The 26,171-nt window shown below is 51.6% G+C and overlaps 1 protein-coding gene across 5 annotated transcripts in view; it reads right to left on the reverse strand.

Annotated features, from left to right (window-relative positions):
• Positions 1–1,193: 1,193 nt before the first annotated feature.
• Positions 1,194–26,171, reverse strand: part of GRHL1 (grainyhead like transcription factor 1) — a 66,464-nt gene continuing 41,486 nt past the window's right edge. For 3 of the 5 annotated variants that reach the window (XM_045054981.1, XM_045054979.1, XM_045054982.1), the window contains 7 exons: positions 22,294–22,381; positions 20,482–20,621; positions 19,366–19,403; positions 16,983–17,074; positions 16,559–16,644; positions 13,069–13,133; positions 10,247–11,955 (listed from right to left, as the gene is read on the reverse strand). In XM_045054981.1, coding sequence (XP_044910916.1) covers positions 11,841–11,955; positions 13,069–13,133; positions 16,559–16,644; positions 16,983–17,074; positions 19,366–19,403; positions 20,482–20,621; positions 22,294–22,381 — 624 coding nt within the window. In that variant the 3' untranslated portion in view covers positions 10,247–11,840. Of the gene's footprint in view, positions 1,984–10,246; positions 11,956–13,068; positions 13,134–16,558; positions 16,645–16,982; positions 17,075–19,365; positions 19,404–20,481; positions 20,622–22,293; positions 22,382–26,171 lie in introns of those variants that run through there. The other 2 variants (XM_045054980.1, XM_023252120.2) reach the window with 2 other exon arrangements.

The following is a 26,171-nucleotide window of genomic DNA, read 5'->3' on the forward strand; positions in this document are numbered from 1 at the left end:
TCCTGCCTGTTTTCTCATGTTGGTTTCCCAGCTCTCTGCCTCAGAGAGTTTTCTCTGCAACCAGGAGCCCCGCGAGCCGGCAGAATCCCCCACGCCCACCCAGCACGGCGCCCAGATTTGAGCCCGGGGAAGGTTAGCTTCTGCCCTTCCTGTTTGCCCTCGGAAGGCAGCCCTCCGTCTCCAGGCCGATGCGCCCACCTGATGGCACATTTCCCGGGGGCAGAAACAGAAGGGAGGAACAGCGTCCCAGGAAGCAGGCTGACTGTGTATAACTTCCCAGGGACTCGGGGCCAGCCTCACACAGCCCCCTCCCCGTAGCCCCCTTCCCAGAAGCCCAGGCCACTGGAAACCCGCCGGGCTGAGCCACCCCCCGCCCCCCACCCCATGCGCACACCTGCACGTGTGTGCACAGTGCACATGCACCTGTCGCTGCCGTTCCTTAACTGGGCAAGGCCTTGGCTGCCAGGTGACAGCTTGCACTCCCCAGTGTCCTCCTCGAGCACTGCGATCTCAGGGGTGCTCCCTTGCTTGAACACCCCCTTTCAGGGCTCTCCAATTACACTGGAGCCAGATTTGTTTCCTGTCTTCCCACCGCCCAGCCCCTTCGGCTGCTTGGGGTCAAACACCTCCCTGTTCTCCAGAGGTCTTCATTGAGTCACGGTTCTGCCCTCTCTCCCCCGCCTGCCACCCCACCCCCCACCCCAGGCCCACCCCCCCGCTCTCAGGCCAGAGTCTGGCAACGTCCACGGACAGGCGCTCCCTACGGACCCCTCTCCAGTGCCCTGGGCATTGTCTACACAGCAGACCTTCGCTACGCTGGTGAGATGGAATGAGTACCCGGGATGGAGAAGGCCCTGACTTCGGACGATGTTTTAGGAAACTATCGGGCCAGAGAATTGTCTGAGGTATCCCTGGGGGTGGGGGAGGGGCCCACTCGGGGCGTCCATCTGGGTTCCCCGGACTCTACTTCATAGTTAGAATTAGGCGGGGCACCTTTGGCAGGAACACCTCCTAAGGGATGCCGTGTTCTTCTCGGTGCAGCCGTCTCCGCGTCCTGTATCGATTTCTCCTGTTACTAATATTGTCCATTTTGATCACTCGACTAAGGTGATGTCTGCCGGGCTTTCCGCTGTAGACGCGCTGCTCTTTTATTCCGTAATTCGTAAATATTCTGAGGGATGACACTCTGAAAGTACGTGAATACCTGATTCTTTATTAAAAATTTGGTGTATTCTGTCAGTTTCCATCTGTGTGTACGTAAGATTATGATCTTCTATTTTGTTCTGTGACAGTCACTTATTCTGAAGCCCGAGCTGTCCTAGATTTGGCCGGTGGAGCCCCGTTGAGCTGACACTGGGGTCCTTCCGCCGTGTCCCCATCCTTGAGCACGTTCTTGCTTTCTGCACAACGAGGTGCTCCGGGCTCATCTTGTGCTCTGCCCCGCCCCTGTCCCCGGGACTGGCCATTTCTCCAAGGAGCTCGGACTCCTTCTGGTGGAGAAGGGCTCTGGGATGCCCAGGTTTGGGCCTCAAGTGTGCCCACTGTTTTAAGGGGGTCCCAGCTCCCAGGCCCTCTCAGCTGCCCTGGGAGAGCAGCTACACACACATGCACACACACACACACATACACGCACACATGCACACGTACATGCACACACGGACATGCATACACATTCGTGCACGTACACACATGTACATGCATGCACACACTCATACGCGCACGCACACACACACGTGTGTACACACATGCACGTTGATACTTCTGAATCTGTAAATATTGGAAACTTGGGTTCCCGGAGGAAGCGTCTCCCGTTCCAACCAACAATGTAGGTCCGCTCCAGTTCCCTCCTTTTCCGTGTTCTTCTAACCCTTCTCTGACAGGGAGAAAGCCGGCCTCCATCATGCATTCACCTCTCGGACCAGCCCCTGGGTGCAGCACCCAGGCATCCGGCTCCCTGGACGTTTCCAGATGTCTGGGACACATCTAGAAATACAATTAGATTCCCCTTTTCACCTGCCCCAGGCCCCCAAGCTCTGGGCCCTCCTCACCAGGTATGATGTCCTGTCAAGCTCTGGATAAGGGCTGTAGTCATCCCCCGGCCCCCACCCCACACAGCCTGTGAGCCCCCGGGAACTGTCCCTGAGGGGACAGGAAGGCAGGGAGCCCACCCAGGAGCTGGGCAGGTGCAGGTTGCCCGGCACTTGCCCAGGGCTGGGAGCCGGAGGAGGCTGGCCTGGGAAGGGCACAGCCCCTGGAGATCTGGAAGGAAGCCCCAGGGCTCTGTGGGTGGCCTGGGACACCACTGCCTGGCCTGCTTGCTGATAAGTCCCCACTGCTTCCCCCAGACTACTGTCTTGACTCTGGTGCCTCTGTCCTACAATCCCCAAGCAGTCGGGACAGTTCTGTTGCCGCCTCTGATAAGACAGCAGGCTGGAGGCGCTTTACGGGAGGTGGGGGGAGGGCATCTGATGTTTGCCGGCTTCCATCTAGATGGGGCTCCCTGAGACGCTGGGGGAGGGGTAGTCAAGGCGGCCTCCCTACATCCCCTCTCTGATCAGGGAGCTACGGAGGCAGGATCGGGGCCTGGCCCCGTGTCCCTCTGGGGAAGTGGCTTTTCCTGCCCCTCAGGCAGGGGTGAGGAGGCTGGGAGCCCCCAGCCCCCTGCATCCTTGCCTCCCCAAGCCAGCTCTTTGCTCCGGGGTCTGGGCAGGGCCTGGGGTTGGGGCTGGGGGTCGCCAGGGCCCAGTCTGTCTGGCCTCCGCTCGCCTCTGTGCCTCAGTTTCTCCATCCAGGCCTTGGGCTCAGGAGTGGGAAGACCGGGCGTATCGAGGTCGAGGGAATTAGAAGCAGACAACAGAGGCGGGGGATGCGGGGAGGGTCCCATGATGATGACTGAGAGAAAGTGGGTCACTGAGGCCCCACCCTCAGGACTAACGCCGACCAGCGACATGCAGGGGGCTGGGAAGGTCGCGGAGGTTGGGCAGGGCGGGCGCTGTGCTGATCCAGGGCAGGCGCTGGGGGCCTCGGTGCACAGAGGGTGGCCCCCCGTCCCGCTCCAGCCTGGTCCCAGCCCTGCAGGCCTGCGACGGACCTCCTCGGGGGGGCCCAGTTCCCTTCCCCGTTTGCCACTGTGGCCTTCAGGCCCAAGCAAGGGTGGGGGTGCTGGGAATCGACCGAGAAGCCCTGCGCCGGCAACACGTGACTCCTGGAAACTTTAGGGGCCTGGAATCATCTGGAGGCCTGGGCTGGAAGTGGGGGAAAGGTCTCAGCGTCGCGCCAGCTGTGGGCTGTGCGCCAGGGCCGGCGGGAGAAAGGCAGCCGGCGGCCAGCTGGGCCAGACACCCACGGGCCGGCCCCTGCCTGGCCCTCAGCCACCCGGGAAGGCTGCACAAACCTCACACGGGCCTGGCCAGCATCTGGCCTCCCAGGCGGGCGGGCCGGGCGCGAGGAGGCCGCGGAAGGAGGCCTCCCTGCAGCCGCCTCCCCGGCTGCCTCCGACCCGGGGGTCCCCAGGCCGGGGCCTGGCTTCCTAACGGGAGGGGTCCTGCAGCCGGGGCCGGGGCCGGGAGCGGAGACCCAGGCAGAGGGGCCTGGGCGCAGGGCGTCGGCGGGTGCGAGCCTCCTCCGGGGGCTTTCCGCCAACTGTCCGTCTTCCCCCAGCCGTGGGCAGAGGCTGTCAGAGGAGAGACAGGGACAGAATGGCGAGGGGACCTGCGGCACTCGCCGTTCCAGAGTTTCCTCCCTCAGCTAGGCCTGTCTGCTCTAGGCCACAGAGTCGACGGCTTTGAGGACAGATGCCATGGGAACAAAAATGCAAAAGGGAGCCAGCTATTGGGAGCGGGGCGGAAACGCCGAGGGCACTGCTGCCTTCGGAGTGCCGAGGCCACGTGGCTCTGGGGGAGGCTGAGAGCCGGCCGGCGCTGCCCACTGCTGTGTGACACGGGACGGGCCGCTGAGCCTCTCGGAGCCCGCGTGCTTCTTTGCAAAGTGGCGCCGATGATCTCTGCCCTCCCGCCTCACGGAGCGGCCTTGAGTCGAACCGACGGCACTACCGACGTGGGAACCAAGAGCCGCTCCCTCCTCCCGCTTGGTTTCCCCCTGGGGCCCTTCTGGGGCGGGGCCGCCGTCCCCCGGGCACCTTTGCCCTCTGGAGCCACAGCTCCCTGAGCCTGACTGCGTGGCCTGCAGGATGTTTGTTCACTCTTATCACAGCCAGCACGCAAACAGAGACGAAGCGCTCCGTGCTGGTCCCTGGCAACCGGGCCATCCGTGCCGGCCACCGGGCTCACCTCGGGCTCCCTCTGCAGCCACGGGACGAGATGTCCCCCGCTCCGTCTGGTCCAGCGGGACGCGGACGTGGGAGCATCCAACTTGCTGAGCACCGGGGGACTGCAGCAGAGCTGGCTGGCCCCGGTTCCGGGGGCCAGGGGGGCCGTGCCCGTCCACAACCCCCTCCCTGCGCGGCTGAGCCTAAGATCGGGTCACACAGGCTACCCGCAGTGCCCGCCTCGGGCACAGGGTCACCCCTAGACCCTGCCCAGGGATGAGGAGCCGCGACAGGTGGCCTGCACACCTCTCACGGGAGCGCTCTTTGACCTTGGGTTTAGACACACAAGTCAGAAACAGAGGGCTTGCGGGTTCCCATAGGCCCTCAGACCTGAAAGGGGGCAAGTCTGTGCATTCGTGTGGGAACAAACAATTTGTTAGCAGGGCTTTATTTTTTTAGAGCAGTTTTCGGGGTGCCTGGGCGGCTCGGTCGGTTGAGCGTCCAACTTGGGCTCAGGTCACGATCTCACGGTTCATGAGTTCGAGCCCCACGTCGGGCTCTGGGCTGACGGCTCGGAGCCCGGAGCCTGCTTCGGGCTCTGTGCCTCCCTCTCTCTCTGACCCTCCCTCACTTGCACTCTGTGTGGGTCTCTCTCAAAAATAAATAAACATCAAAAAAAATTTAGAGCAGTTTTAGGTTCACGGCAACATTGGGGAGGTACAGAGGTTTCCCCTCTACCCTCTTCTCTGCACATGCACAGCCTTCTCCACTATGCACATCCCCCACCAGAGGATGTATTTGCCACAACTGTTCAACCCACACGATACACCGTTATCACCCAAAGTCCACAGTTTTTACATTAGGGCTCGTTCTTGGTGTTGTGCCTTCTACGCGTTTGGACAATTGTGTAATGACGTGTGGACATGGATCCATCGTTGTAATATTTTCACTGCTCTACGGGCCCCTGGATGGCTCAGCTGGTTAAGCCTCCGACTTCAACTCAGGCCAGGATCTCACGTTTCGCGAGATCGAGCCCCTCCGCGAGCGCAGAGCCCACATCGGATCCTCTGTCTCTCGCTGCCTCTCCCCCGGCCCCCCCCGCCCCGCCTCAAACATAAACATTAACACGCCCCCCTCCCCCCAAAACCAGAATTAAAAAAAACGTTTCCATTGCTCTGAAAATCCTCTGTGTTCTACCTATCCATCCGTTCCCCATAAACCCTGGCAACCCCTAATCTTTTCACTGTCTGCATCACTTCCCTTTTTCCCGAAAGTCCTATGGTTGGAATCACGCGGCACGGTCTTTTCCGATTGGCTTCGTTCACCTAGACACATGCATTTAGGCTGCCTGCACATCGTGTCATGACTTGCATACCTCATTGCTTTTGAGCACTGAAAATGTTCCATTGTCTCATGGACCACGGTTTCCTTATCCGCTCACCTACCGAAGGACACCTGGGTTGCTCCCAAGTTTTGGTAATTAGGAATAAAGCCATCACGAACATTTGTGTGCAGGCTGTTGCGTGGACCTAAGGTTTCAGCTCGCTGGGGGCAAACACCGAGGAGCACGACCGCTGGGTCACAGGGTAACGGTCTGGTTTTGTAAGGGGCCACCCGGCTGTCTCCCAGAGTGGCCGCTCCCCTCTGCACTCCCACCAGTGAGCGTTCCTGCTTCTCCTGGCCCTGGCCCAGCGGGCGGTGTCCTCGGGGCTCCGGGGTTTGGTCCTTCTGGTCAGCGTGCAGTGGGGTCTCCTCGTGGTTCTAATTTGCACCTCCTCGAGATCGTCTGACGTGGGGCATCTTTCCACACTCTTGCCATCTGTATACCTTCTTCGGTGAGGTGTCTATTAAGGCGTTTGGCCTATTTTTTTTAATCAGGTAGTTTGTTGTCTTATTGTGGAGTATGAAAAGTTCTTTGTATATTTTGAGTAACAGTCCTTTGCTAGATGATTCTTGGCAACTATTCTCTCCCAGGCTGGGGCTCGTCTTCTCGTTCTCTCCACCTTGCCTTTCACAAAGGAGACGTTTGTGATTTTAGTCAAATCCGACTTGTCAATTATTTCTCTCGTGGATTGTGCTTTGGTGTTGTTTCTAAAAAGCCCCTGGCATACCCAAAGGGATCTAGGTTTTCTCTTGTGCTATCTGCTAGGAGTTTTATAGCTTCGCACTTTACATCTAGGCTCGTGATCCACCGTGAGTTAATTTTTTGTGACAGTTAAAAGGTCTGTGTCTGGATTCATTTGGGCAGAAAACTCTGTATCCATTCCAAAGGGTAATATGTGAACCGCACTGGCACTTTCCTTTCCCACCCTCCTTTATGGCGGCCTAGGCAGAGCAGGCCTGCGTGATCAACTCCCTGGTGAGTTTTAAACTTCTGAGACCAGAAGGAATCACGGCCCCCTCCTGCAGATGGTTGTTTACAGGGTGAGGCCTGTCCTCCAGACGAGATAACAGGCCAGCTGGAATCCTTAAACATTTTTGCATCCCGTAATTTCCCTGGTCAGTGGTTGACATATACTGAGACAGAAAGGGAGAAAAGGAAAAGAAAAAGAAAAGAAAAAAAAGAAAAAGAGACAGAAGGAGAGAGAAAAAAAGAGAGAGAGAAAAAAGAAAAAGAGAGAGAAAAAGAACAAGAAAGAGAGAAAGAGAAGGAGAAGAAAAAAAGGAAGGTCCTCAATGGAAATAGGCAGTAAAAAACAATTATCTTGCACTTTTTTAGTTTGTATCACTTAAGATTTTCCTGAAAATTAAGCAAATTGTGCTTTTTCTCAGCAGGGCAAAGAAACCAGGTCAACGCGAGAAATGGAGAGCTAACCATGATGTGACTGGGTGTCCTCAGAAGGTCCCTGTGCTCACGCTGGTGTGCGCTCACGTGTGAGGCGGTGTCCCTGGGCTGTGGGCTTAATTTTCTGTAAAGAATGACAGGGAAATCATGCACTGAAGGGAGTAGAGGTCAGAAGACAAACTCCACTCCCGATCACTGAAACGACCCTCCTTCGAGCACACGAAGGGCACTTAACACCTGAGCTCGGGTGCGCGCCTGGGAATGGGAACGCTGGAGGGAAAGAAAGTCCCATCTTCGCTCCCAATCACCGAAAGAAACCCCGCCCACCAGATTCCCTCCCCTTCCTCAGAATTCTAGAATTTGGAAAAGAGAGCCGTAGAGCTCCTCTTTCGCAGCAACATACGAGAGAACATTCCAGAAAGAACAAGATATCTTCCAGGGGTTGACACTGGACTGCTCGAGTCTGTGAAAATCTATTGGTCATCGTTATCAACTAGCCCCTCAATGGGAATCAGATGGCATGCTCAAAACATCATAATTCAAGGAGGGAGTATTTGAGGGTTTTTTTTTTAAATGTTTATTTATTTTGAGAGAGAGTGGCAGGTCATCAGTGAGCTGGGAAAGGGAGTTTGCGGGGGAAAGGGCATGTGACAGTGGAGGGAAATGGTGGACGTCTATCTCGTTAGTGTCGCCTCCTGACCCTTGCAGCTGGGAGGGGGGCTCTATGCTCCTTTCATTAGATCCGATGGGGATTCAAGGACCTTGTCAAGGGTCTGGTACAGTCAGCTGAAGCGTATGGCAGGGACGGATGGTGGGGTGCACTGAAGGGCACAAGACGCGAGAAAGCGGGACAATGTACGGAGTATTTCAAGGACGTACGTACACAGTTTGCCAGTACAAAGGGCCGCCGAACACGAAGTTATGTTCGACTTCAACTCCAACGCAAGAAGCACCAATCCAGGCGGGAAGATGTCGGGAAAGACTTTCAGACTCGGTGGGTAGGAACGCAAATCGGTTTCACTGAGGAGGGCAACGTGGCAGTGCCCACAACGTATTTACGGACCGTGTCTGGTGACCCAGCACTCGTGTGCCGGGGGCGCAAGGGCAGACGTGTCGGCCTGTTTCCTTCTGTGATGGCGGAACCTGGCCTGGGCGCCCTCCAGTGGGCTGGGATCAGGTGACGATCCCGGCGTCAGACAGGACCGTGCAGTCAGGAACCAGAGCACATCCAAAGGATGGCGATAAATGAAAACGTTTGCAGAAAAAAAAAAAGGGGGGGGGGCGCCTGGGTGGCTCAGTCGGTTGAGCGTCCGACTTCAGCTCAGGTCATGATCTCACGGTTCGTGAGTTCGAGCCCCGCGTCAGGCTCTGTGCTGATGGCTCAGAGCCTGGAGCCTGCCCACTCATATTCTGTCTCTCTCTCTCTCTCTCTCTCTCTCAAAAATAAATAAACATTAAAAAAAAGTTAAAAAAAATAAAACTAAAAAAAAAGAAAGAAAGAAAAGGAAGGAAAAACTAGTCCACTATTTGTAAAACCGTCTCAGGAGTAGCCTCCGTCCCCTGAGGGAGTCATGTGTGGCCGTGGAGAGACCACCCGCGCTTCTCTCTGGGGAGCGAGATAAGGAGAGGTAGGAAATCTCTGAGAGAAATCTTCTCATGGAGCTCAACATTCACTCTAATGGCTTGTTTTTCTTTTTCTTTTTTTAATGTTTATTTTTGAGACAGAGACAGAGCATGAACGGGGGAGGGTCAGAGAGAGGGAGACACAGAATCTGAAACAGGCTCCAGACTCCGAGCTGTCATCACAGAGCCCGACGCGGGGCTCGAACTCTCGGACTGTGAGAGATCGTGACCCGAGCCGAAGTCGGATGCTTCACCGACTGAGCCACCCAGGCGCCCCTATGTTTTTCTTTTTCTTAGCCTGTGTTACATTCACAGTAAGAGGGCTGAGACAGAATTTGGCTGAAAGATTTGAAGGCCTAAACTTCTTTGGCTAAAGAAGTTCAGGGCCAAGTGCGTGTGAGACCGAAGAGACGTGAATGGAGAGGAACGACTGTGTGCCTGCTGTTACCCTACACCTGCTGGGCCAGCCCTCGGGCGTGGGTGTAAGGTCTGACTACGTCGCGTGCTGACTGGGTGGCCTGGATCTGCCACACATCGGTGACCAACGTTTGCAGGCGAGAGGCCAGTATCGCCAACACTGGATGACACTGCTCACCGCTTCCCCCAGAGTAGCCGGAGGGACGGAACCCAGGTGCAGAGTGCTCTCTGCGGGGTCCTACCGAGACGCAGTCCCACATCTGCCTTCTCCTGGGACTTCCTCCCTGCCGAGCCTTGTCCGCCTCACGGAACCCCCTTCTGGGCGCTCTCTCAGGGACTTCTGCTTCACCGACGGTCGCCCCGTTAAACAGACCATGCCGACTCCGTGGCCTGCTGCTCCGGGTCCAGCCCGGACTGCCTTGTGAGCTTCTGACTTGTAAACAGCCTCTCTGCTAACTGACAAAGGGAGAAAGAGACGCAGCTGCGTGCGGGAAGGTCAGGGAGCGGAAGGGAGCCCGGGGAGCTCCCTGGAGCCTTGGTAAACGTGGAGTCCGGCGCAAGGCTCGGAGTCCGGCTCTGGGGCCGCTGAGTGACAGGGGCGGAGTCTGCCCCCAGATTCTCCACTTGCGGCCCAAGGACTAACGTGAACAACGAATAGGTATCACGGGAGATCCAGCAGGCAGTTCGCGTCATTGATCCGATCATGTATTCGTTAGAAATGTATTTTAGTGCCCATCACATTCAGGCCCTGGATTCCCTGAATAAACTCCTGACAGCTGTTTGATTCAGAGAGTCTGACGAACTGAAACATTATCGGCAGATTTTTTTAAACCAAACATGCTCTGTTAAGCTTTTAAAAAACTAAGAACCCTTAAGATTTTGGGTCTCGAAGCGTCTACCTTCGGCTTTAGTGGTTACATTTTGGTAACAGTGGCAATCGTTCGGGGTTCCCTTATTTAAGAGTTACTTGGGTCATTTCAGACACCTGTACGGAAAAATTAAGCCGAAGGGAAAAGAGGACTCTCCCTCCGTTTGAGAAATGAGGAGAGAATGCTGGGGAGGTTCTTCTCAGCCCCACGAGGTTACGATCTCACACCGCGCGTTAGCGAGCAACGGAAGGGTAAAGGGAAATGGAGTTGACAGGAAGTGACATCTTACGAAATAGATATACAAAATTTAATCCCTTTGGTTTAAAATGCATCTTCAGTGATACAGTGAAAAACAACAAACAAGACAAAAATTAATTTCATAACACAAAATATAAAATAGTCGTGACCCGTGTCCCATGGTATCTTATCTTAGAAAACCAGCAATTTAATTTAGTTCACATACTTCATTAGGACAGTTTAACGTAAAAATGCAACTACAAGTCCTACTTACACAAATGACCTACTCTAGCTCCCTGAACCTGGATACCCGTGATTGTACTTGTTATAAAATTACGCTCTTTAGTACATTTATATATTTCAACACGTGTACAAATTGTTCCCCTGCCAGAGTAATACAGTCTCATGCACTCATGAGTGCTTTCCAGAATGGTCTGCAGCACGCAAGGTGCTCGAAGCCGGAAGGCTCTGGAACACGATGGACTAGGAATCACTTCGCTTAACAGGAAGATGAGGAAGGACTCCATTTGGGGTCGTGTCGCCGAGGCCACGATAATCGCAGCATGCGTTAGGATTGCTGCGTGTTCACTCTCGCGGGGACACACGATTGAGAACGGCATACGCAACAGACGGGAAATGCGCTGGCGTCCTTCCTTTACTTCGTTCGTCAGGGCAGAAATCCGAATAACCAACCGCGTTCTCAAGAGCAAACAGAATCTCTGCCGTTTGGGCAGGTTTTGCCGTGCTCTGGGATGACTGCTGTTGGCGAGGACGCAGACGAGGCGTTTTGGTGAGTTCCACCAAGCACAGGACTCGGTCTGCTTGGTAGACGTTACCAAAAATAACTTAACCTTTCGTTTAGGGAAAGTCTGCAAGGTAGACCTTGTTGCATCTCTTTGCTGTATGTACAGACACCGTATTTATATATTATCTATTTGTATAAGACACGTATATACACATTTACAGACACAGGCCTTCAAAAACGTATTGCACTTATATACAATGCAGGGTTAGCTTAACTGATTCACACTGTCACCCATTTAGGTTCTTCATGAGAAAGGCAGGTGATATGTTCAAGAAAGTTGCACGGGGAGATTTCAGGAACATGCCCTACTTGAGTAAACATTTTCTGGAGGCGGAGAGGCTGAGGGAGAAAGGGCGCACCCCCCCCCCTTGGGGCGCCGCTCCCCCTACCCTGAGGCAGTCGGTCACGCTGAGCTCGGGCAAGGGCACAGCACCCTGAAAGCCAAGCCCGCTGCCTCTTCTGACTTGCACTGGTGAGCAGGCCCACTAACATCGAAGAGACAAATATTCCAGTATTTTTATATAAATAACGTAGCAGATATTCTAAAGGTTCCCAGAGAGTCTATTCAATCTTGGAATAAAGGTTTCACTTTTAATCCTAAGTATCTATATCAGAAAATTCAAACATGATGGCATATGGATTCCTCGGCTGCCTGAAAAGCGCCAGTGCGGCGTGTCGAACGCGATCTACCAGCCAAACGCAACGCCGTCTCCAACTCGAAAGGAGTCCCTTCCACCGGCATCCGCCCACGCCTGCGATGCACCTGCTTCCGGTGGGTAAGACCTACGTGAGACCTTCATGAACTCGCTGGGGGGGGGGGGGGGGGGCGGTGTGCCCTTAGATCTCAGTGAGGGTGAGTTTGTACGACCCCCCCACTTCCTCGATCTGCAGCTGGAAGGTGTCTTCGTTGGAGTAATGCTTCACGATGTTGTCGTCCATGTTCACCAGAATCCTGGAAGACGAGCGAGACCCTTGTGCTCATCCCCGCCCGACTGCGAGCCAGACCCGGTTTCCCAGTCAGCGCTGCCGCTTACTGGCTGCAGCACGGGAGGTGCGTCATTTACAAAACCTCCCTAAGCCTCGATCCCCTCATCTGTGGAACGGGGGTAACCACGGTGCCTACCTTGAGGGGCTCAAGTAAAGCGCTTGTAACAGTGCGGGGCCCGGGGGAAAACAAACCGCGCCGGCCTCTTCCCTGTTACCCCTTCAGCGCGTGGTCACGACTCGATACGCAGGAGCCCTCACAACACACGAACCACGTCTGCGGGAGCAGCACCGCGCCGGGCCGGCTTCCCCAGGCGCATCGGTAAAATTAACCTACGGGATCTGGAGCCACGGCTCCCTGACTAGTCATCTTCCCTGGCAACAGATCCTCAAAGTTTAACCGAACTGTAGGCCCATCGGGAAAGTTCCAATTAGGACCTGCCTTAGAATTAAGCCACACTCGGCTTACCCATGTCAAACAGCACAGACGCTCAAGTGAAACGGGACTAAAAATGTTCATTTCTGGACGAGGCAGCAACGTCCCGTGACTGAAAACACGATCCAGGACAGGAGAACACAGAAGGAGCAGAGACAGAGCCGGAACCAGGGCCTTGGCACTGACCTCTGCCCGACTGTGGCCGCGGCTCAGGCTCTCTGCACCTCAGCTGCCTTGCGTGTGAACTCCTGACTTACTGAACATCACACCAGCTCAGAGGGCAGTGTGGGAACTTAGCGTGTGAGGTGCCCGATCGGGTGCCTGCCTCACGATGAGGGCTCAGTAAACGGGGTAGCGACCGTGGTTACCCTTCCTAAATCTCGACCTGGGCTCTGGGATCTGGAGCCATTTCACTGCTGCCAAGCAAGGCAAGAGCACATAAAAATTTTGCTTGGAAAAAAAGATCCACAAAGTTGTCTCAGAAAGGTAGATCAATTTCGTGTGGATAACTTAAGAAAAAACACATCCTCGCATTCACGTCTGTACAACTCTTTCTAGGCTGGGCACAAACGCCCGTGAATAGCGTCCATGTGACGTTGAGACTGATGTTATTTAGAGGGAGGAGAAATGCCAGTTAATGCTTACCCTTTTTTACATTTCTTGAATATTTTCCCAATCTTGTCATGGGGCACATCATACTTGTCTGAGATCTAAAAGAACCAAGAAAAATAATTACAAAATGCTAATCTCATGGCTTTAAAACACAAACTATAAATACTGTGCCCAGTCACTCAGCTTTCTGTCTTTCAAAAATGCACGTGCAAAGACATACACGAAACCACGCATATCCCCGGGGGGTGGGGGCGGGGGCGTCACCTGCCTTTGGAGGGGCTGCAATCAGGTGCCTGTCACTTCCCCCCAGTTTGCTGAAGTCCCTAAGTGTCCTGTATGGTCATCCTTTTAGAAAACGAACACTTTATAGAGAGCTTTAGGTTTATAAACAATTGAGCAGAAAGCACACAGCTGCACACCCACCAGACCCTGGGTGCCACCATCTCACGTCCCTGCGGGGCTTTCGTCGTCCGTGAGGAGCCAACATTGCTCCAGCATCATAACTAGCATCCGCAGTTCCCATTAGGTTCACACTCTACGGCTTTTGAGAAGCGTGTAAGGGCACGTAGCCACACCGTCACGAGTATTCTGATCAAGTGTAGAAATCAACACAAGTGACTGTCCTCATCAGCAGAGACCCTCCCTTCGAGTACCACGGGACGCGGTGACGACTGACGAGCGTCCGGCACAAAGCAGGAGTTCGCTTCCAGAAGGAAACAAACATTTCAATGTCCCACAGCCCACAGGAAACGTCCAAGTCCCTGATCACAAGCCAGGAAGGGCGCCTCGGCCAGATCTACCCGAGGCCTCTCCAGGGAGAACACAGACTTTCACAAAACCATCAGGGCTCCGGCCACTGTGGCTGCAGCGCTGGGGTGGGGCCCTCCGCCCCTCCCGGGCCCCAGCTCCCCCAACCCCCTTGCTACCATCGGCGAGGGTCCACACGGAGCAGGGAAATCAGTACAGGGTCAAGTCTGCAGGCTTCCTACGAGCGCCCAGAGGCTATCTTGAGAGAGAGAGGATGAATTAATCCAAGGATGAGCTGACTCCGTCTGGGCCAAATGCTTTATTCAGAATTGTGCAGACCACCCCGAAACTGGGGCCACAGCTGACCTTCCATACGAAGAGCAGAACTCAAGGCGGCACGAAGAAAGGCCAGGAGGCCAGCCTTCGGACCGCTTTCGGGCTCACAAAACACCCCTTTCAGCCCACATCCAAGCTCTCGTACAAACAGATCCACTTCCTTTTGTTTTAAAAGAATGATCAATGTTTATCTTTCAATTTTTTAAATGATTTTTTTAAAGTTTATTTATTTTGAGAGAGCGAGGGAGCGAATCCACGAGCAAGGGAGGGGCAGAGAGAGAGGGAGGGAAAGAGGGAGAGAGAGAGAATCCCAAGCAGGCTCCGTGCTGCGAACGCAGAGCCTAATGCAGGCCTCGAACTCACAAGCCGTGAGATGGTGACCTGAGCCGAAGTTGGACGCTTAACCGGCTGAGCCACCCAGGCGCCCCAAACAAATCCACCTCTTTTCTGTATCACTGGCTAGTAATTCCTCGGGTGTTTGTGGAACATCCATTAGGAAACCCCAGCCCCAAGAGGCACGTGACACTGACAAATTCTCTACGGGCTACAAGCAAGTTGTATCTGCACCGTAAAGTCTCGACCATTCTCGTTTCTTCTCTCTCCATAATTAGGAGTTTGCGTGGTTCTAAATGAGGAAGGGTTACCAGAAGACAAGGTAAGAAAGGGTAACCGAGGAGAAATCGCAGGAAGCTGAAAAACAACACAGAGCAGAGGCTAACGGTGGCCCTGGCTGTGGTGGGGGAAGGCAATATGCTGGGAGATGCCTCTGAGCTCAGGGACCCCGAGAGACCGTGGTTCCCCCAGTCCTCGTCCCTGTACCCCGCCACTTTCTTTTTCTTCACTGCATTTATCAGTGCCTGGAAAATTACTTCTTAGTTTCTTTGCCCATTTAAAAATTTTTTCTTTATTTTAGAGAGACAGAGGGCACACGTGAGCCAGGGAGAGGGGCAGAGGGAGGGAGAGAGAATCTTCAGCGGGCTCCACACTAAGGGCTCAATCCCATGATCCTGGGGTGATGACCTGGGCCGAAATCAAGAGTCAGACGCTCAACCTGCCGAGCCACCCAGGCGTTCCTTCTTCGCCTATTTTATTGTCCCCACCTTCCTAACTAGCACCCAAACTCCATTTGGCAATGTGTCACTTAACTCTTGTAACTCGAGAAGCCAGAACACTACCTGGCATAAAGCAGATGCTTAACAAATGTGAATTGAATTGAGCGCACCACCGCAGCTCTCCGGAGAACCAGAGGAAACAGGTTTCTAGCCCAGTTACGCACATGCTCTGAGCTCAAAGATGCCTATGACCTACAGGGGGCTGATAAATATCAGGATACAGTGGAGATTCCTCGGATTCTGTCCTGGAGCAAAAAGCCAAAAGGGGCTCCTTCTCAGGCCATCTCTTGCTGAAGTCCCAGAACGCTCGGCTGGGGTAACTTTATTCACTGCTGAGGTCTTGTGAGAAAGACTTACGGTCATCGCTGGCTACATGTCTACATTTTCAAAACTAGGCTTTGGGTAAGGACTTGACATAAGCTCCGTCGTTCCCCAGGATCGGGCGTTTCAAAGGTCGACCAAGGAGCCACTGTTTTTATGTATGAAATTTTCCAAGATCTCTATTTGATTAAAAATCATTTTTGTCCGTGTCTAAACGGTTTGTTAAATGGCAATCCGCTTTCAACCAAGTATCTAACAAACTACGACACGGATCAGGGTGCCCGGGTGGCTCAGTCGGTTAAGAGTCCGTCTTTGGCTCAGGTCACGATCTCACAGTTAGTGTGAGTCCCCCATCAGGCTCCATGCTGACGGTGTGGAGGCTGCTTCGAATTCTCTCTCTTCCCCGCCCTCTCTCTACTCCTTCCCCCACTTGCACTCTCTCAAAATAACTAAACCCAAAAAAAGAGTAGAATGTTTAAGAAAACAAACGAACAAGCAAAAACTACTGCACCGACCATCGCAAAAGCACTCAATTCAGGGGGCGCCTGGATAGCTCGGTCGGTCGAGCATCCGATTTCAGCTCAGGTCACGACCTCACGGTGCGTGAGTTCGAGCCCTTGCATCAGGCTTGCTGCTGACAGTGCAGAGCCTGCTTGGGGTCCTCTGTCCCCCTCTCTCTCTGCCCCGCCCCCAAATATATAAAACATTTAAAAAAAAAACCCCAAAAACAAAAGCACTCAATTCAGTTCAGTAGACATCACTCAGAGGTTACCGTCTGCCAACTAGTCTGCTGGGTGAGACCCTGTGAGACCCAGCGGGGATGGCCCGGCAGATGACTCAGGGCCACGTGTGGCTGGATGAAACGTGGGCTGTGCCACACAGCACAGGCTGCAGAGATTTCAGTATAACAGAGAATCTTGAAGGTCTGATAAAATTTGTTTCAGAGAAAACTTCTACTTAAGCGGGTTTTACTTTCGAAAGAGGGTTTCCAAGTTTCCACTACTTACGGCCTCCATCAAGCCTTTCAAAGACGGAGTCTTAAGCATCAGGGCATCAAAGACTTCCTCTGACTCCTTCCGCACATACAGCAGCACTAATTCCCAGCCAGGAGTACAGCAGGGGGGGGAGAGAGAAAGGACGCGGTTATTCATATGAGCAAAATAAGAGACTCTGGAGAGCGGTTGAAATAAAAAGAGACATCTGCATCAGGAACAGTAAACATGAACCAAAGTCAACTCCATCTTGAGGAACATGGCTCTCAGCTTCTTGGAACTCTGCTAGAAGCCCAAGCTTCAAGCCAAGAGTTGGCCTGATGGAAGAATGCTCGAGAAAGTCAAGCCAGACAGGGTTGGTTTGAGCAATTCATGCTTTTGACAGAGTCAGAATTCACTTGTAACTGAAAGCTCCCACAAGAAATGTGCACCAACGCACCTCTCTTTGGTTCTTCCACCCGAGTCAGCTTAGCAGGAGTTGGAATGGCAAAGTCATCCTCTGATCCGTACGGACCCCTTTTCAAGTTAGACCTGCAGGCAATCCAAAGGAGGCAATCAGTGATGCCGACTGAAAACATCGCTTGCGGGAACAAAAGAGAGATTTAGGGTACGTCACCGAAGTTTAGATTTAACATGACCTTGGTTCTTTACCTGGTCCAGCTTCCTCAGTCTGTGGATGAAAACCTGAGGCCCAAGGGAAGACAGTGACTGAACCAGCTCACACAACTTAATGGCAGAGCTGGGACTATACTCAGGTCACCTGCCAGACACCCTCCATCGCTCTCACACTAGATCAAGCTGCCTTCGCAGGAACGCAGGGCTTCTTTTCAGGAAACATTTTATGGAGGAGGTAGAACCTGAGATACGTACATCAAGGTGCTAACAGAGGAGAGAACACGTCAACCAAGGGGGGAAGTGTAGCCACAGAGCCGGGCTGGCTAAGATACGATGCTCTGCAGGAAGACAAATCCAGAAGGCTGGACTCTACTATGGAATACCTTAATCATCTGGCTATAAGGAACTTCTGACTTAATGCTGCAGGCATTTAGGAAACCTTTCAAAGGTTCGTGAGACGAGAATGCTGTACTCAAAGCGTGTGTGGTGGAGACTGGAGGGGACTCCAGGACCCGCAGAAGAACCTGGGAGAGGACCCTGGAGACCATCACAGCATAAAATCCCAGAGGGTCAGAATACAGTAGTGTCTGTGCAAAGAAAGAGGGGAAGGAGACACCGCTGAGGACTGAGTGGTTCCAAGGCTCAGTCACAGGGTGCAAGTTCTACGCTGTGAGGGAGGTCAGTGGGGGCGAGCGGGGAAACAGTCCCATAACTGGAAGTGAAGAAAGGGAGTGCTTGGTTTTGAGCAGAACGACACTTCAGGCACAGGGATTGGGCCTTAAAATACTCCGCGTGTCTGTCTCAGTTGCCGGCACATCCAGACCTCCCCTGAGAGCACGTGCAGGCTCTGAGCACACGAGGAGTTAGAGGCAGTGGAGGACTGGCCTTCGGACAAAAAGGCTCCATAGGCAACGTGGGTCTGAAGGGGGAGCCCGGAAGAGGGGACCGGCCCCTCAACACGGTAGAGCGCTGAGGAGGGGGGTCTGGGGGCGCGGGCAGTCAGGGCCCGAGCGGACCAAGGAGGGCGCCCGTGTGCTGGGGGAGGGGGGTGACAGCAACGGCGAGAGAGTCAGGAGCACACCCAGGGCCGGGCTCCCTCTGGAGAAGGAGCAGGTTCTCAAGCTGGGAAGGGCAAACACAAGCACCTGGAAGACATCGTGCCTGAAGGTGAGGAAGGCGCTCCAGGAGCTGGGGGGAGGGTCACGTCAGGGGACCCAGGGGCGGCTTGAAGGGGTCCGCCGACCTACTGCGACAATGTGAGCAAGTAAATGACGTGCGACTTGTTGAATAAAGTTGGAAACCAGGAGCCCGTACAGATATAAAGAAAAAAATGAATAAATTCAAAGTCTGATGAGGAATGAGATCTTTAAAAGCCACAAAGCACCTCCCCACAAACCACTGATTACAAAATAGCTTCGCGGGGGGGGGGGGGGGAAGCCTGGCAGACACGGCCTTGATCCAGCGATCCGAGTGAACGGCACGAGCAGGGGGTAACACGGAAATTATGCCACCTGACAGGACGCACAGAGGATGCACCATTATGTCTGGGAAATTCCTGCCGAGGCGCAGAGTCATCTGAATCTAATCATGAGAAAACAACGAACAAACCCAAACCGAAGGACATTCTAAGCAACGGGTTTCTAATCTTCAGAAGTAGTGGGTCAGGAAAGTCAAGGAGAGACTGGACTGTCTGAGGCTGAAGGAGACAACTGAATACACGGGGTCGGAATCGGATCCTTTTTTGCTATAAAGGCCATTATTGGAACAACCGGCAAAACTCCAATGAGGAACGAGGACTGGCTGGGACTAATGTCTTGTTAATATCCCGGCTCTGTTATGTGGGAGACTGTCCTCGTTTGCAAGAAATACACACGTATTTAGGAATGGTGGGTCACCGAGTTTGCAAAGGACTCAGGAAAAAATTAGTTCTTTGTATTATACTTGCAATTTTTCTGTAAGTTTGAGATTGTTTACAGATAAAAAGAACCTGTTAAACAAAACAGGGGCGCCTGGCTGGCTCAGTGGGTTAAGCATCCAACTTTGGCTCAGGTCATGATCTCGAGGTTTGTGAGTTCGAGCCCCGCAGCGCAGAGCCCGCTTTGGATCCCCGTCCCCCACCCTTTGTCCCTCCCCTGCTCATGCTCTCTCTCCCTCTCTCAAAAATAAATAAACATTTAAAACAAAATAAAACAAAACAGAAGCCTTACCCTTCACCCTCCAGTTCTTCTGAGGCCAGAGGAAGGACCTAAAACCAAAAAAATAGACAGCTTTTCAAGTATATGCTCAAAGTATTTCAGACCGTTAAGTGACTTATTCCTAAAATGAAAATAATTTTGAATTTGACCAACCTCGTACACCACCCTTTAGCCTTATTTTTCAATTACCAGATTCTTACAGGTATCTGGGACTCCTCTAAGCCAGCGGCTGGGAAACTATGGCCCACGAGCCGAGTCTGGCCCAATGCCCGTTTATATAAATAAAGTACGTAGTGGCAAACAGCCACACTCAGTCACGGGCACGTTGTTTACGGCTGTTTTGGCACTACAATGGCAGAGCTGAACAGTCACATCAGACACTGTGTAACCCCAAAAGCCTGCAATATTTACTATTTGAGCCTTTACAGAGAAAGTTGGCTGACCCCCTGCTCACCAGAAGCTTCTCATTAGAAACTGGATACACCGGCAATGCCCCCCACCCCCACCCCAGAACTCTAAATAAAGTCATGAGCCCAGAGAAATCCGGGCACCAAGCGCACGGCAGGGTCTCTTCTGCATACTTTTTTGAGCTCTGCTCAAAAAGCAGGCTCCACTCTATGCAAGCTGTTATCTCTACGAAGCTTCTGCTCAAAGCAGGGTGTGGCTAGTTTCACATTAGTTGCCAAGATCCGGCGATCCACTTGCCAACTGCGATTCAGTAACCAAAACCACGAAAAGAGCCTTTGGGCGTTCTTTCTGCCCTTAGGGCCTCTACCCTGGGGACTCCTCTGGCTTTTCCTTCCTGCCCAGAACCACACGAGTTAAATCCACAAGATCACAGACTCAGACTTCAAATTATGTTACTATTCCAGCATCTTTAAATGAACAAAGATACAAAGACGCAGGTACAGAGTGAAGCTGAAGCTGACGCTGACGGGCTTGGTCCTGCATTTCTGTCAACAGTGCTTACACACACTTCCCAACTGAATGTTCCAGACAGCTGACCCGTAACACTGGTCAAACCTCGCTAAATGTTGGCCTCTGTTTACAACGAACGCCAAAGACCTTCTCTGTGTCGAGTCTTAGTTCCTCACAACCGCCCCGGGATCCGGGATCCTGGTTACTCACGTGAGTTCCCCGCTGAAGGTTGGCAAAGTGCACATCGGGAATGAAAAGGACAGGCTGAGTGTCCAGATCAACAAAGGGTTTGAAAACCGTGATATCCATTCGTTTGTGAGAGGGAAGCAGTGGCACTTTGACGTCGGAAACTGAAAAAGAAAAAACAAATTGCGGACACCCTGGTCAACAGCTTATATACACAGACTAGATACAGGCCACAGAGCACTTTGCTCAGATTTAAGAAACTTAAACTGCAGCACTATATAAGGTACGGGTCACGTTGCCTAAACAAAGAAGAAAAGCACGGTTTATGTGAAGAAATATGTTGCTTGTGTTTATACTACAATCAATTGAACGTCTTACCAAAATCAGAGAAAAGGCTATTTTTAAATATAGAGAGACACAGAAAGAAAATTTGAAGCAGCATGTTTAATTTCTGTCTGAAAGGCTAAAGCTTAAAACTGCATACACATAACTGAGAAGTAATTTCACCTTAGCTATCCTGATTAAACAGCTGACATTCTAACAGCAATGCACTCTGGTCTTTCAGAGCCCACCACACCTTTAGACCTCCAACTTGACCTCAGAACTTAACCTTAGAGGAGCTCAAAATAAGTATGACTGTCTAGGTTTTTTATTTATTAAATTGTAGACTCCGTTTTCCCCGTCATCTGCTCTGCAGTGCTCGGTGATGAGCTCTCCTGGGCGTCTGTACGTGGACGCCGGTCGGGGGGCTTGACCAATGTGCTACGGGGCAAATGTCTGCTGAGCCAGACAGACTGTTCAGAGACCAGGTGCTAGCGGCCCACGTACTGCCAATGGAACACTACTGCCACAGAGCAGCATTTTCTGCCCCTTGTAGTTGAGAGATACAGGATTTTGTGAATATGAACACTGGTTACATGGAAGGAAGGAAGGAAGGAAGGAAGGAAGGAAGGAAGGAAGGGAGGAAGGGAGGGAGGGAGGAGGAAAGGAAGGAGGAAGGGAGGAAGGAAGGAAGGGAGGAAGGAAGGAAGGAAGGAAGGAAGGGAGAGAGGAAGGGAGGGAGGGAGGGAGGAGGAAGGGAAGGAGGAAGGAAGGAAGGAAGGAAGGAAGGGAGGAGGAAGGGAAGGGAAGGGAAGGGAAGGGAAGGGAAGGGAAGGAAGGAAGGGAGGGAGGGAGGAAGGAAGAAAGGGAGGGAGAGAGGGAGGGAGGGAGGAGGAAGGGAAGGAGGAAGGAAGGAAGGAAGGAAGGAAGGAAGGAAGGAAGGAAGGAAGGGAAGGAGGAAGGAAGGGAGGGAAAAGGAAGGGAGGGAGGAAGGAAGGGAGGGAGGGAGGGAGGGAGGGAGGGAGGGAGGGAGGAAGACAGAAAGAAATAAAGACTGAAAGCAAGCAAGCCTTTCCAGTGAAATGTCCAAACAGGAGCCCTACAGATTCTAAAATGTTAGAATACTGTATATAGGAAAACGACACTCATTCAGGAGTAAGACATCCTGAATTCTCAAGGGCATTAGCATTATTCTTCAAAATCTAGACAAGTCCCAATTTTATCATCAGCTATTCAGATAGAATATGTGTTATTTTTCAGGGCTGGAATCAGCAACCCGAACTAAAACTAACAGCCAAAATAGTCTGAACTCTGGAAAAACTCAAGAATCCTTCCCCGTAGTTCCGCAAGAAAATCCCTTAGTTCGGCCATTCGGCTGGTTTTGTAACTGGTAAAGGAAGCAATGCTACCACTTCCCAGTACTAAGTATCCATGATTATATGTTCTGCTTGAAAACACAGTGGCCATTCTGAATGCAAAAGGTCTGAAACACTTGGCGGAAACATTTCTACTTACAGGCATTCAACTGGGAGCTGGGGTCAGTACACTTGCCTTTTCTTTTGCTTTGCTTTCGTTCTTCATCCCTGATTTTCCTTTCAGCTCCCTATAGGTCAAGAGAAGACAAGGCACGATTCTTTATCTGATCCTCTTTAAAATACTGAACCCTAATCTGACTAATGGGGAAAAAAAATCTCTGGAGATGAACTCTATTACTTATTATATTCATGGAGCTTATAGCGGTTTCCTCTAAAAAGCCTGTTCTTGAATCTATGCGTAACTATGTGAAACCATGGGGAAACAACATTTACTTAAAAAACCCAATAAACAGGCGCCTGGGTGGTGCAGTCGGTTAAGCGTCCGACTTCAGCCAGGTCACGATCTCGTGGTCTGTGAGTTCGAGCCCCGCATCAGGCTCTGGGCTGATGGCTCGGAGCCTGGAGCCTGTTTCCGATTCTGTGTCTCCCTCTCTCTCTGCCCCTCCCCCGTTCATGCTCTGTCTCTCTCTGTCCCAAAAATAAATAAAAACGTTGAAAAAAAAAACCAATAAACAAAGCAAAATCCCCTCCACAATGCATGTGGTCAGGTTAAATGAAAGCTGAGAAATCTGCTAATGTACCACATTGCCTTCAAGAACATCAGAGACTGTTCCCATTGTCCGGCAGACAAGCTGACCCCTGCTTCGAGTGTACGTCCCTACGTGGGCAATGACATCACTGAAAGCCGGGATCCTGTCCAAGGACCTGGCGTCAACCGAATGACAGATCTGACCGCTGTAACTCACAAGCGCAAGGATTTAACTAGAAATCTGCATCATCACTTCAAAGAGAAAAAGTGGACTCGTCCGATAGAGGGAGCATATGTACACGACGTGTATCGATTACACGAACGGAGGTGCCATGCAGTTGAACCCGCAAAAATACAAAACCGTGTTACTAACAAACATGACCTGAAATTAAGCAAGTCAGTACAATAAAAAACATAACTACTAATTAATCATTTGACTTCATCTGGTCAGCATTTATTTCTGGGTGGCATAGGTTTCTTTACCAAGTCACCCAGTTAAACATGAACAAGTAGCTTATTTTTCTGAAAATAAATTCCCTGACAGCAAAGAGAGCCAATACAAATCATCCCACGGATCTTGGCACTATTATATAATAAAACCACGTTTAAAAAACCAAACACAAACCCCCTCCTGACTCTTCTAGAAGGTGTTAATATACCAACATTGGTAAACACACAACCTGCTTTTCGAAACATTGCCATGTGACGCTGATCCTTCGAGAAGCACCACCTCTCAACATGGCACACAGGTAAATAAGTCTGCTCTCCCCCCACCGTTGTACAGAGTTGGTCTGTGTCGTTCTCGGTCCCTTCCAACAGTTTAACAATAGTTCCATTCTGATGATAAATCACACTTCCCAAAAGGTGGTTTTAAAACAATAGGACGGCTCCTCCCATAGTTATCAGATACCTCCATAAAGAATACGGGACTTCTGGGGCGCCTGGGTGGCTCAGTCGGTTGAGTGTCCGACTTCAGCTTGGGTCATGATCTCACAGTCTGTGGGTTCGAGCCCCGCGTCAGGCTCTGTGCTGACAGCTCAGAGCCTGGAGCCTGTTTCGAATTCTGTGTCTCTCTCTCTCTCTCTCTCTCTCTCTCTCCCCTGCTCGTGCTCTGTCTCTATCTCTCAAAAATAAACAAATGTAAAGAAAAAACTAAAAAAAGAAAAGAATACGAGACTTCCACTTCCACTCAAGGTGGGTGCCTCACAGATCATTTACCCTCCACCCTGAACAGAAAAAAGATGGCTGCACACAGCAAGGATTTTCAAGGCCTGGGCTACCAGGCACCAAAGAGCAGGGCTTCCTGAAACGGGAAACCAGCAAGACGAGCCCTCTAGGTTCGGACTGCCTTCACAACTCCCGGGCTGCAGCACAGGGAGGGGCGTCCACAGGTGAGCCCTGTCTAGGTTCCCTGGGTCGAGACAGAGTTGAAAATCCAGACAGATCAAGGAAGCAGGACAAAGTAGCAAAGGGGAAAGAGTTGACCCAGGAAGGACCCCAGAGATCTGTGGAGGGTCCCCTCAAGTAGTCAGCAGAGTACTGAGATAAACGGGTGTAATTATGGAAGTTACCCAAGGGTGGGGGGAAAGCCCTCAGTAAAGACGAGAAAACAGTGCCCGAAACTCACTGAAAATAGTGCCTGTTCCCACCAGTCAGACTGGAGAAACTTAAAATTCACAGGGTAGTGGGCAGAACAGTCAGCAAATAATTAGCTGACAGTGAGCACTGTTTCTGACCCACCTATCAAATCGTAACGGTGAGACCTGCAGGGGATCAAAATGTTTCCAAGTAACTTTACCTGCTCTCAGGACAAAGCTTGAGAAGATCCAGAGGATTACGAAACCATGCAGCACCTGACAAGAGAAAACTCACAACGTCTAGTGTCCAGGGAGATGGCCAGGCACGTAAAGAAGCAGGGAAACGTGACCGTCTGAGGAGGACAGCAAACCACTGAAAGCACCCAAAATGGACACAGAATTCGGGCAAGGGCATTAACATGGTTACTGTGACTGCATTCCATGTGTCCAAAAAGTCAGTGAAAAAACAACATATTGAGATATGAAAGATCTCAGACAGATCCAAACTGATCTTCCAGAGACGATAACTACAACGTCTTGAGATGAAAAACACACTGGATGGGATTAGGAGCAGGTCAGACAAGGCAAAGGCAAAGAGTGATGAACTTTACTTAGGACATTAGCACAGAAACTATCCAAAATGAATCAGAGACAGAAAGTCATCTAGAAAATGAAAAGAGCACGAGTGAGCTGTGGGACTTTAAGCAGCCGTACACGTACATGTGCCACTGGCATTCTCAAAGAAGGACACAAGAACAAACGTATCTGAAGAAACAACGGCTGGAAATTTTTTCAAATAGGATGAAGACCACAAACGCACAGATCCAAGAAGCTCAACAAACTCGAAGTACAAGAAATGTAAAGAAACACATCAAATTGTTCAAAACCAGTAAGAAGAGAAAAATCTAAAAAGGGTCACAGAAAAATAGACACATTGAACAAAGAGGCCGATGAGAGCAGATTTCTCATTAGAAATGTAAGCCGGACAACAACAGAGTCATGTCTTTCAAACACTGAAGGAAAAAGCAGGCAACCAGAATTTTATACCCAGCAAAAGAAGCTTTCAAGATCAGAGGTGAGGGGCGCCCGCATGGCTCAGTTGGTTAAGCACCTGACTTCAGTTCAGGTCACAGTCTCACAATTTGTGAGCTCAAGCCCCACTTCAGGCTTTGCGCTGACAGTGTGGAGCCTGCGTGGGATTCTCTCTCTCTCTCTGCCCCTCGCTCACTCATGCCCTCTGTCTCTCTCAAAAAATAAAAACCAGAGGTGAAACACTTCTCATACGTACGAAAGCTGGAAGGTTCATCACAGACTCTGCAAGAAATGTTAAAGGAAGTCCTATGGCATTACAGAAAACCATTTAAGTTCACGCTGTTTCACTCTCTCACACAACAACTGAAGAGACTGATCTTGGGCAATCACCTCAGGCCATGACCTTAAAAGTTGATGAATGACATCTGTTCCTGGTTACAGCTACGGTGGGTATCACTCTGATGAAGAAAACTATCTGTAGGAAATAAATGTCAATGATGTTTTTCTCTATACGGATAAACTACAGATATGTGTGTGTGTGTGTGTGTGTGTGTGTGTGTGTGTGTGTGTGTATATACACACATACATATATATATATATGAGCTTGTAGAAAGAGGAGCTGCCAAATTTTCAAGGGTTAGAGATCCAATTCCTGTTCCTGTTTTGTCTGAAAAGCTGCTAAATCACTGCTGCTTCTGAAATAAGAGAAAATCCCATTCA

Source organism: Felis catus, chromosome A3, assembly GCF_018350175.1.
Source record: "Felis catus isolate Fca126 chromosome A3, F.catus_Fca126_mat1.0, whole genome shotgun sequence".
NCBI lineage: Eukaryota > Metazoa > Chordata > Mammalia > Carnivora > Felidae > Felis > Felis catus.